At 38.6% G+C, this 12,571-nt stretch overlaps 1 protein-coding gene across 7 annotated transcripts in view; it reads right to left on the bottom strand.

The window, feature by feature from the left end:
* Positions 1 to 1,038: 1,038 nt before the first annotated feature.
* The window catches only part of LOC129768247 (calcium release-activated calcium channel protein 1), a 108,236-nt gene continuing 96,703 nt past the window's right edge, over positions 1,039 to 12,571 (bottom strand). For all 7 annotated transcript variants that reach the window (XM_055769752.1, XM_055769754.1, XM_055769753.1 and 4 more), the window contains one exon: positions 1,039 to 1,883. In XM_055769752.1, coding sequence (XP_055625727.1) covers positions 1,356 to 1,883 — 528 coding nt within the window. In that variant the 3' untranslated portion in view covers positions 1,039 to 1,355. The remainder of the gene's footprint in view (positions 1,884 to 12,571) is intronic.

The following is a 12,571-nucleotide window of genomic DNA, read 5'->3' as shown; positions in this document are numbered from 1 at the left end:
ATAGTCCCTTTTAAGCCATATACACTTGTTGATCTCTTCCAAATAATAGTATTTGTCCAAGTCTGAGGAATAGCAATTCTCTTTTGCAATTACATCCTCGTTTGAATGAACTTATTTCCCGCTGTCATATCTTCAAATTGGGGAATAAATAATTCTTGCATTAAAGAAAATGAACAATGGCGATACAAAAATCTATAAAAGATAATTTAATTTCACATGAGACATAATTTTATTGACCATGTTACAAAAATATTTCGAGGCCCTGTCGAGCGGCCTTCCGGCAGTTGGCCGGAGCTTTCGCCATTGCTGTCGAAAACATTCTTGTTGGCATGTTTTTCAGTTCTTTCTTAACTTTATTTATTAGTTCCACTTCCGTTTTCGTCACTAAATTGTTGAAGTGATGGGACGGAGCCGGACGACGTTCGGGGGTAGGCGGACAAGCGGCTAATCTTCTCCAACGATTTCTTCGCGTAATGAGCGGAGACGAGGTCCGCTCAAAACAACACATCCTCGTCCGGATGATATTTTTGGATGAAGGTAGCAACTTTATGCTGTAAATTTCCCAGTTCACCGTTCCTAACGGACGAAGAGCGGCTTTTACATTACCTTTTCGTCGATGTTAGTCACAGAAGCATTTTCTTTGGAAACTTGGTGTAAGAGATGTACTTCACGTCGGGACTAACCTCTTAGGTGGGGTACGTAAAGTAGCTGGTTCCCAGTCAGTCGTTGCCATTCAGCGTTAAATACATCTCGTCGTCCATGCCGGTCGTGATGCTTCGCTTCGCCGGAATAATTTCATTCTCCATAACTTTCAGCCTTTGTTTCTGGGTCACAGCTAGCTCTCCAGAAGTTTAATTATATAATAGATACCGAAACGGGCGTATCCGGGCCCGGGGATGTGAAACGATTTTGAACGATTCGTACTCACCTGATTACGAACAAAAGTGGGGATAGTGCATGCTCATTTGGTTGATGAGAACGACGCAGTAGACACCTAAGAGAACAGAAAGGGATTTCTCTAGGAAGTAACAGTTGGTGTAAGTTTCTTCAGTGGAAACGAACACTATTTGTAATTGTAAAAGCTTGCTAGGTATGTCTTTAGTTCATTTCACTTAAGCGCATAATCACAATTAGTGGGGAAGGTTCCTTCGCTCACGGTGTGTTGTTCAATGGGAGAGGATGGTGTGGACTTAAAACTATTACGTTAATGAGTAATAATAAAAAGGAATAAAGATTACAGCTGGTTCCAAGATTCAACAAAACAAAAAAATGTTCAAATGTGTGACCAATAGCAATCACAATCACAGATTCACACACGTTGGCGTCCGTGTACGCGAACTCGATCTCGCACTCGATCAGACGATCTGCACCGATTGGTACGGTGGTCCACCATGATGATGATGGAGATCCAACTGATCCTGCTCCATCTGTTCCTTAAGCATCTCCAGCTCTCGGATGCCCGAGGCACTCACTTCATACTTGTGCGTCACCAGCGACCGGTAGAAGTGTAACGCGAAGACAACGAATATAATCAGCACTGGGATGAGCACGATACACGCCGACCAGGCGGCCGTTGTGTTCAGATCATAGAACTTCACCCAACAGAGTATGGCTATCTCCAGCAGAAACAGTATCAGCCCCAGCACGGTGGAAAAGGCCCACGCCGTCTCGATGTACCAGTGGAGTCTTTCGTGGGGTGATTCGTTTACGAGTGAGATACTGTGCAGATTGCACACGGTTTCGATGTTCGGCAGGATGCAGGTGCTAATCATGAGGGCAAGCATGTGGACCGCTACCAGCAGAGTGGTACATACGGCGAATGTGATCAGCATGCTCGGTGGGACGGTGGTGTTCTCGTCCAGTTGCACTTCCACCATGGCGACCTGGGGGGAGAATGCAAAAAGAAAAATGTTATTGGAAACGTAGGAATGAGTTCTATTTTCAAAGGAGGTGGCCATCTGTTGGACTGTACAGCGGAGCATTTATTTATCACTGGATATTTTCGATGCTACGGCGTTGGCAACTCTAGGGAACGGTTTGAAAGTTTTTTGGATTTACTGTACAGTTCGATTGTTTTTGCGCGGTTCCGCTGTAGGAAGAGAATTTCCTCACGTGCGGAGAAGATTTCGAAGCCAGAGGAAAATGGCGAACACTGCAAAGTTTTCGTTCCCGAAACACTCCAATACGGATTGGAATGTTTGGCGTTTTCGGATAGAAATGCTATTCACTCGGGAGGGACTGTGGCATGTCATTGATGAGGCCAAACCGGAGGCCATCGATGCAAATGTAAAGGGACATCCAGTGTTTGGATTTCGATCAATATCGAATGATACACAATGTATCATGCAAGTAACCTCTCACGAATATATAACCAAATATGAGTGGATCATTCAGATACTTGTAATCACTTGTGTTACACTAAACGATTAAACCAAGAGAGGAACGAAGATTGTTGTGCGCATATTCGAGCTGTACCAAACATCGAAGCCTGCATACAAGTTTGAACCGCATATTGTGCGATTCACATAGAACGTTACGGAAAAGAATGTCTACGTTCCGTCACCGTTTCGACCAATTCACCAGGGATGCCAGGTTTGAAGACATGTCTTAATTTTGAAGACATTTCAGTATGATAGCGTATGTGAATTTTTGAGAGATATTATTTTCTTAAATTTCTATTGGTCGGAAAGATCGTCAAAAGAAGTAGGGCTTTTTTATCAGTGTCATTCGATCGCTTTATTATCAGTGTCACTTGTTTACTTTTGTTCTTAGTAATCAACAGAGACTTTTGCCTTGGTTAATCACAGCTCTGATAAACCTCAATGGTTATGATATCGCCACTGCGATTCTGACTGCGCACTGCGCACAGAACTATTTTATTCATTGTTTACTGATGCCGTAAGAAGCATGCGCAACCCAATTTAATCGGAATGTCATCTGATTCGGATTGCGACCCGGACACGACACTGAAACGTAAGTGTGGTGTTCGGTGGACAGCAGAATAGAACGCGGAAGTCATAAAATGGGCAAGAATCAGCGGAACGGCATACAAAAAAACGAAAGAGAAAGGTTCGAATCTCGCCACTGTCTACCGTCTTTTTCGGGTTGGAAATTTATTCGCAAGTCCCGGAGCAAAAAGCGCATCGTTGTGCTTGCCCTGTCACACAATGCACGATTGGATGCTTCAGAAAGGCATAGTAATCCTTCAATTAAGAACTGTTGAAGTGCACGAAGAACACTATGCTGATTGACAGGTAAAGCTCCGTGGCAAAACGTACTTCTCATATATTACATAACGCAAAAAGTATTTCAAAATATCCTCGACATCCCTCCATAACGTATTTTTGTACTCCTTATGTATTAAGAATCACACAAATAATATTTATCTGACTCCCCTTACTCCTCCCTCCATTAATGCATAACTTAAAACATCCCATTCTTACTTGGTATGAGCATTATGAACATTAAAATTATATAAAATTGAATTGAATCACTTCAAAGCCGCCAAATATACCGTTGATTTCCCTTTTTTTGAGAAACCCCCTAAGTCCACCAACTTTGAAGCGTTATGTTGTGAGCTTAACCTGTTATATTGATGAAATAGAGGGTCCCAAAAAAATTGTTTTGGGTCTAATAATCGAACCTCATACCAAATAATTGGAAAACCAGGTCAAACAGCCATTCTAGAATCATTTGAAAAAACATTTCTAATTTATTGTCTTATTCAATTATAATTTTTATTTTAAATTTATATATGTATTTTTTATTTTCTTTATTTGTTCATATAAAATAGAAGCCAAGTGGAAAATTTAAAAAAATAGCTATTTCAGCTATAGCTGGTTTATTTAAAAAATAAACTATTTTTGACGAACTTTGGGGAACGACGAATTTTTATGAATGTTTGAAACCAAATTTTTTCGTATGTTAACAATCATTTTTAGCGAAAAGATGTTGTAAAAAAATCTTAAGTAATTGCCTTTATTAGAGTAAGTAGGTAAATTCCCAACAACTTTTCCAAATACATCATGATGGTAATGTATGTTTAAGAGTTGCGTTGGAAATCATTCGAAGACATATAGTTCTATCTAAAACGTAGTGATAATGGAGATGATAATGGAGAGAGATAGAGAGAGAGAGAGAGAGAGAGAGAAAGAGGGAGGGAGAGAGAGGGAGAGAGAGATGGGAGGGAGAGGGAGAGGGAGAGGGAGAGGGAGAGGGAGAGGGAGAGGGAGAGGGAGAGGGAGAGGGAGAGGGAGAGAGAGAGAGAGAGAGAGAGAGGAGGGGGGAAGAGAATGTTTGAATGCGGGATTAGATTGCATATTCTGCACCACAACCAAAAGAAAACTCCTATGAATACGATCAATGGCATGGGCGAAATCACTAGCGTTAGGTCTTCCAGCTTTATATTTGGATTTAAAATTGACAATTTATTTGAAAAATACGTCTGATTGCAACGCTTGATTACACTAGAGTGATTATCAGGATATCTGGATAATTGTTGTTGAACAAGTGTGTTATTTTCCACTCACGTCGAGAATCCCACCGCTTTTTCGACTATAGAGCTAGCACTTCTGTTGTCGCATTGCAACGGGATTGTTGATTTCGTGCCGCTCAGTTCAGCCCGAAATGAGCGCCACCACAAAGCTTCAAAGTTGAGATACTTTAGCTGGATATAGTACAATTGAAAAGTTTTCGAACTTTTGCCTACTTCATTTTTTGAATATATGATTTGCGGAGACGAATGAATCGAAAATTTCTACTCTCCATTAACAAAAAAAATGGGTGGGTTATATCTATGATTTAACCGCAAAGTTGACGTGGGACTAGCTTAGCTTAGCAATCATTTGTTTGTATTGATTCAATTTTTTATTGAATGAAACAATTTCCGAATTCAATCGAATTCGTCGATTCATGCATTGTGATTATGGTCTCCGTTACAAATAAATTAAATGACAGTCCTTCTACGTTTGGTATGATACCTAGGACAAAATATGTGAATGGAAGAATTATCAAACGATTATTTTATTTTACATTTCCCTCTGAAGTTTGTATCAATCAAGTGTACGTACTTCTCGACCTCGAATTTGCTTGATTTGATGAGCTTCAGGTACTCAGTGCCAGAAATTCAGTGAGCAGAAGATATGAACGCATATCCTTCAATGCAATCTTGAGTAACCGAGTCAAAGCGTTGTGTTTGTACCCGTTTTGGTAATCCGTGTTAGGAGAACACTTTTGGGGGGCTTGCATGAATCAAAAACTTCAACTTATACGATGTTCAGGAAACATATTCTAGCCTGCACAAAGCCAACCGAGTACAAAAGTACTCGCAGTTTGCATTTATTTTTGCAAAACCGATTTCCCTAGACACCTTGGTTCTGAAGTCTGTGTTAGACAAACACATTTTAGTCGGAACAAAAATACCCCCGACCTGCATGAACTTGCAATGCCAATTCCCCCAGACACCTTAGTTCTGAAGTCTGTGTTGGGGAAACATATTTCAGTCGGAACAAAAAAATCCCCGGCTTGCATGAATTTGTAATGTCGATTTCCCCACGCTCCATGGATTAGAAGTCTGTGTTAGGGAAACACATTCAGCCGGAACAGTGCCCCCGATCTGCATGAATTTGCAATGCCAATTTCCCCACGCCCCATGGATTTGAAGTCTGTGTTGGGGAAACACGTTCCAGATGGAACAAAAATACTCCCGACTTACATGTATTTGCAATGCCGATTTCTCCACGCTCCTTGGATTTAAAGTCTGTGTTAGGGAAACACATTTCAGTCGGAACAAAAATACCCCCGACTTGCATCAATTTGCAATTTCAATTTCCCCAAGGCTACTTGGTTATGATGGTTGTGTTGGGGAAACCGTAATTCGGGCCAATAAAAACGAGGTAGTTAGGGCGTTTAGATAACGCTTAATATTTTACAGTTATTCAATTGTTTATCTAATGATAAATAACATTTTATTAATTGTGATAGATGCGTAGAAATATTCCCAATCAATTGATGCAAACATCTTTCCGATACAGTAAGAAATGTTCGAGTTATAAGCATTCAGAATCTTTCATTTTTTCCTGCATGTTCTGCGTTTAGGTTTTCATTTTACCCCCCATACACTCCGGTTAGACGTAGTCCCATGTCAAAAAACACGTTTTTTTGTTTTTCTATCATTAAAAAACAACAAATATAAATTAGTGTGATACAGATAAAGGAGCAAATGACACTGAGATAAAAGCCTTTCTTCTTTCGACGATATTTTCGGTCAATTCGGGACATCGAAGCTGAGTTTGACAGCCAGTTTATATGAAGCAAAGATAAACAAAACGCAAAGCAAAAAGTGGTGGATTTTAACAAGTAGTTTCACAACTGTAGTGAATTGATTTTGATAATGGTAAGCGTTGAATGGAAGAATAATGTTCTACAGAGCTAATTAGGTTGAAATATATACAGTAGCAACATAAGAAACATCTTTTTATTGCTGTAGAAAATGACACTTTCTCTGCGGCGGGAAAAATGAAAGTTTAAGGAACAACATTATCAATTAAAATCAAATTGTCCGTATCAAATGAATATTCTAAGTAAAAGTGTAACGAGTTTTGTACAAGTAATAAAAAAATCGTGACCGAAAACAATGTCTAGTAATGATTTTTTTTCGCGTTTTTTCAGGAGCCATTATTGGGAGAAACGCAACATGCAATGTATTTGTGGGCCTGGGAGATATTTTTAATTTCACTGCCGAAGGAAGTTGTTTGGTCGTCGAGGGTAATTTCAAATACCTGGTGGAATGAAATGCAACGCGTTGATATGAAGATTTCAGGTACGGTTGTTGATCAATGGCTCAATCTCCATCCTGAGCCGTTAAAGCTATTCGAGGTAACAGATTTCATCTGTTTTCTATAAAATGTTACACTATTCTGGGCCAATATCTTAATTTATAATCTGGAACGACTATACAAATCGAGCGACAGTTAGATTCAGCGTTATGATCATCTTTTTCATTATTACTAACAAAAGCAATTTCCTTATTGTAAAGGCAATTCGTTCAACTTATGAGGTCCACTTTTCAAAGGTTCTGGTGAAAAGATTTACGAGTTCTTCTAGTGATGATTGTACACGGATCCGGACTATGTAACCTGACCATGCAAACAACATTTCAAATTAATTTTCATTCAATGTGTGAAAATTTACAACTGCATTTGAGCATGCTAGTCTCAATGAAGGTACTCTTATTCGAGTCTGTATCGTATGTCAACACAATAAATAAACGGTTCCTGAAGAAAAACTGCTTTACTAAGCTTCACTCTATCACTATGTGTTCGTTTCTTTATAAACTATAAAATAATTCGAGAAAAAATAGCGTTCAATGTACAGTACAAACACACGGTTTGTTTACTTTTTCCTCATACATTCATAATATCCGCTAGATGGCGACAGCATACCTTCTATGTCGCGAATAGTAGCCTGATTTTCGAATGCACTACGAATACACTTATAGTGCTCCCGTGGCCGAGTGGTTAGCGTCAAACCTAACATGCCGGGGGTTCGGGTTCGATTCCCGTTCTGGTCGGGGAAATTTTTCTTCAAAGAAATTTCCTCTGACTTGCACTGTGGTCACGCGTATTCTAGAGCTTGCCACTCAGAATGCATTCAAGGCGTGTTATTTGGCATAGAAATCTCAACTAAGTACTAATGAAAATGACGCAAGTAATACTACGTTGAGACGGCGGAGTTCCTCTAGGAACGTTAGTGCCATATAAGAAGAAGAAGAAGACGAATACACTTCACGGTGAAAACGGAATGAAACGTATTCGCGAAGACAACGGTATGGTGTCGACATCTGGATACGAGATTAGTTTCCCACTAAACTTATCATTATAATATCAAATTATCTTCAGCTGAAATTTTTGTATGAGATTATTATATCACATGAAGAAAACAAAGTTTTCCACTCACATTGAATACCAGTTTGAAACGAAGAAGTTAATTTTCATTAATGATTTTTATTTGAAAAGTGCCTGAAAATTCATAATAGGCCATATGAATAGAAATTAGGTTTTACTAACAAGGTTGCTACTCTGAGCAAAGTAAACTGTTTGTGTGTTTGCTCATATTGATATGAATAAAGAGCTTGAGCTTGAGCTTGGGTAGACTGTACAATTCGTAGTTGCTCTCCGTGATTGACCTGAACCAACCAAATAGCACAAAGAACACACAGAATGACGCTTGGGACTAGCAAATCATTCTCGTTGTGCAATTTTCGGTGATTCGAGCTTTAAATGGTCAATAACGACGCCGGCCACGTCCTTACAGCCACCAGGGGAAGGGAAGGAATGTTAGTATGATAATCGCCGCCCGAAGGCCAGAAGAAGTTCCCTAGAGATTACCATGGAAGGGTTAGTTGTTAGTGGGAAGAGGTAAGAATCAGGATTCACTGTGGTAAGTGATGTGATTATATAAACGCAACTGAAAAAAAAAATGTAAAACTAATTGGGCCGTCTATATATTCTTTTATTCATGACACGTGCTTTTTATTGAAATCTAATCCTGACGGCGGAGTTATCTTTGGGAAACCTGAGAAGGTAACCTAGAGCACCCTAGATGAACGTTATTCATCGCGCGTATTCTTCATCGAACTACAACTGCGACGGCGGAGCGTCATTTTTGGGAAAAACCTGATAAGGCAACCGAAAGAACTCTACCATCAATCGGACCTGCTATTTATTCCGTTATTCATTGTGCGTACTCTGTATGCAATTTTGAGCGCGACGACGGAGAGTTATCTTTTGGAAACCTTAAAAGGTAACCGTGAAAACTCCTCTAAAACCAACAAGGATTCCCGAAACTTTTGTATACAAACAAACATGAAAATACGAAAGAAAACAAACAATATAAAAAAAATACAGAAATGTTAGACATTATATTACCTCACCACGCAACCACCACCAAATTATAAGAAACTATATTGCGACGTACTTCACTCTGAAAACTTACAGTGAAGACATTCTTAAACATGTGAAAACATTTACAGACTTCCCAAAGTTTTGTTGAACACAAGTAAAAATTTAAAAAACACCTGGCATCCCTGAACATCAAACCACGCACACATGAAAACCTATGGGGGAGATACAAAGTATAAACATAAACACACACCTCTTCCTTGAATTCACAGCAATAACACTCTGGCTGCGACGTCGTGTTCGTGAGGCAAATTACTCTGTCACATTGGAAGGCCCGGATGAAAATAAGAATTCTTGAAACTATAAATAAAAACTCTTACTTGTGTCATTCGACCTCTCAAAATACGTAGCCCCCAACCCAACCATTCCTCCACAAATCTTTGACATTTCCACAAAAACTCACCACTACAGCATAAAATCACTGTCAGACCCAACACCGGCTCAAGAATGTCCTACTAAAACCCGTTACTCTACCACATAAAACACACATCCGATACCCAAAAGGCAAATCTCATCCAAAACTACTACTGAAAAGTCATTATACTCTCCTGAAATCCATTACCACCCCCGCCTACATGAAGGGAACACGAACAATACCATCAAAACTAATGTTTCGTATATCAAACTAAACAAATAGTCACACAGCAAATTGATCTGTAATTCCCCAAAATATGTAAACAAAAATATATATTAAAACACACAACAAAAAGAAATTAAATTAATTTTGTGGAGATCTCAGAGCAATTCAAATCTGGTAACTTAGCTGAATTCTGCCGGCAGTTCACATTGATATCATTTTGGCGGTATTTTCACTCGGTGATAATTTCACTACGCCATATAGACCGATTTCAGGCATCCGCATGCGTATTACATTTGTTGGGACAGAACACACGCACTAAAACATAATCCAAGGCCAGACAGCATGTCCGAACAAGATAAAATACATGCGGCCCCAGGCCGGTACATCACTCGCGACAAAAAAACGAATACTTCGTTGACTTTCAACGTTATCGGCCGAAAAACAAAGGAAATTTCATTAATTGAACCAATTGGCCAAAACTGAACTCCATTTCACATTTTTAATCGCGATTGGGAATCATGTCACAACACGAAAGTGAAAAACGGACGCGTGTATATAATTGAACATGCCGAAACTAAAAAATGCACTCGCTCCAGCGGAAACAATATGAATTTAAACGACTAACTTGATATATTACGTGTTTCTCGGACAATTTTTTCACAAGAACAGACACTCGATGAACAGATATTTAGTGCAAATTACACCAAAATAGCGACCAACAACGCGTATATTGTTCACTTTTATTTCAAACGAAGCACAGAGCAACTAAAGCAAACGTCTTCACTCGATGCCTGCTCGCAATCCTCTTGATACAAATTTACAAAACTAAGTGGAATAATCAAATCCTTCACAAGATTTTCACTTCACAAAATTCTGCCGAAATATTCAACTTTTTCATCACATGATCGCCTTAAGTAGCGGAATAATCGAAATAAATTCAAACATGCGTCTGCTCACGATGACTGCCCACACGAAAACCTGCTCATATTGATATGAATAAAGATATGCTTAACTCGGAGTAAGCTCGAACTCGAAATTAGCTTTCACTTTGTCAAAACGATCGATTTGGTTTGTTGTTGTTTATTTTTGTAGCATAGGAAAACTATTCTGCTTATAGTGCCGTTCGTTGCGAGACAAAAACATGGATCTGGATGGAAACAACAATTTTGAAGAAATAAACACCGCGTTTCTCGAGAGCGAATACGGTAAGTTAGATTGATTAGCATAAAGTTATTTATGATTTATTGACGTAGAACTACGCCTTTCAGGAAGGGTGCCAAATCAGAAAACAGGTCACGTTTTTGTGAAATAAATTTAACTTTAATAACTATTTTCACTGTGAAAGAATTCTCATGATTTGCATACCAATCGAATCGGAAATTCTCTAAGATTTGTTTGATATGCTATACATTACAATCCGCTGATCTCTAAACGGTTTAAATTCATGAAAACTAGAAGAACTTCCTTTTTTTATACATTGGTTCTACCGATTTGTGTGCTAACCGAATGCTTATAACTCGAACATTTCTTAGCAGATCGGAAACATGTTTGCCTCAATTGATAGGAAATATTTCCACGAGTCTATCACAATTATTAAAATGTAATTTTTCATTTTCATTAAAATGTAATGAACAATTGAATAACTGTAAAATGTCTAGTGTTATCTAAACGCCTTAACTGCCAAGTTTTGATTGGCCCGATTTACGGTTTCCCTAACACAGACTTCAAAATCGATGTACCTGTGGAAATCCGCTGGAACCTGTGGAAATATACATGCATCGTCGGGGGTATTTTTGTTCCCACCGAGCTATGTTTCCTTAACACGAACTTCAAAATAAATGTGCCTGGGGGAATCCGCCCATATTTGTCAAAACATGCAAGTCGGGGGTATTTTTTGGTGTTGAGTACTTTTGTACTCGCGGTTCGAGAACTACGTCGACATGAGATGTGCAATAATTTCAGAGGGAAATGTAAAATACAATGATCGTTTGACAACCCTTCCGATAACATATTTTGGTAGTCCTAGGCATCATATCAAACGTTCATCAAATTTATTTGTGACGAAGAATAGAGTCTATTACAAAAATTTCGATCCATTCTAAAATAATATTCGAAATGGTAAACAAGTGGATTGCATAATATAATTGCGTAGTTCTACGTCGAAAATATGCGATCGTATTCTAGATACAACCACTTACATTTTTTTTTTCATATACATTCCAGATACTGACAAAGATGAAGATAAATCTCGCAGGGGAGCAAGTAAAACAACGGTCGAAGATGAAATATTCGTCAAAGTTTTGAAACTTTAGGGAAAGGTTCTTTTGGAACAAAGTAAAGTTCCTGAAGTGAAACGTAAAAAGAAAACTGCGCTAAAAGTGGTAGAAGAACAGATTCTGATTCAGTACGGAATTCCGATGTCTTGAAGGGAGGGAGGGAGATGTTTGTAAATGATCGTTTTTGTGTTATGTAATATGTGAACGGCCATACTAGAATATTTTCTGGAGTATAGTTTGTGTATTTGTTTTAAGTCAGATTTGATTAAATTGTTTATACAGCTCAACTGAAAGTCCAACAAGATGAGAGACATAAAAAAGAAAATTATGAGGAATTAAGCAATGTATGTGTGTGCGTGTGAGTGTAATGTAAACGGATATTTTTAAAAATGACAATACACACTCGTTACGAATATCATAAATGTATGTCACTAAAAATTTTTGGCACCTTCATTCGGTTTTGAGTTTATAGTAATCGAGTTACATTTCACATTTACCAGTTTTCGTTTCTTACACTCTAATTTCTCGCTAAAAGAAACGAAGCTATAACATCACGTCATAGTTTTCCACGTTGCAGTACTGTGTTTGTAGCCGTTTTAGAAATTTTGAACAAACCTAGATTTATTTCGCAATTGGTCGAATCTGAATATGGTTCGAAGTCAGTATCATTAACATGTTTCGCAACATTATGCAAAACGAAGCAAGCTGCAATCATTCTTGGAATTCGCTCAGTGCTCACGCGTACTTTAGATAGC

The sequence above is a fragment of the Toxorhynchites rutilus genome, chromosome 2 (assembly GCF_029784135.1).
Source record: "Toxorhynchites rutilus septentrionalis strain SRP chromosome 2, ASM2978413v1, whole genome shotgun sequence".
Taxonomy (NCBI): Eukaryota; Metazoa; Arthropoda; class Insecta; order Diptera; family Culicidae; genus Toxorhynchites; species Toxorhynchites rutilus.
This window is presented reverse-complemented; position numbering and strand designations above follow the sequence as displayed.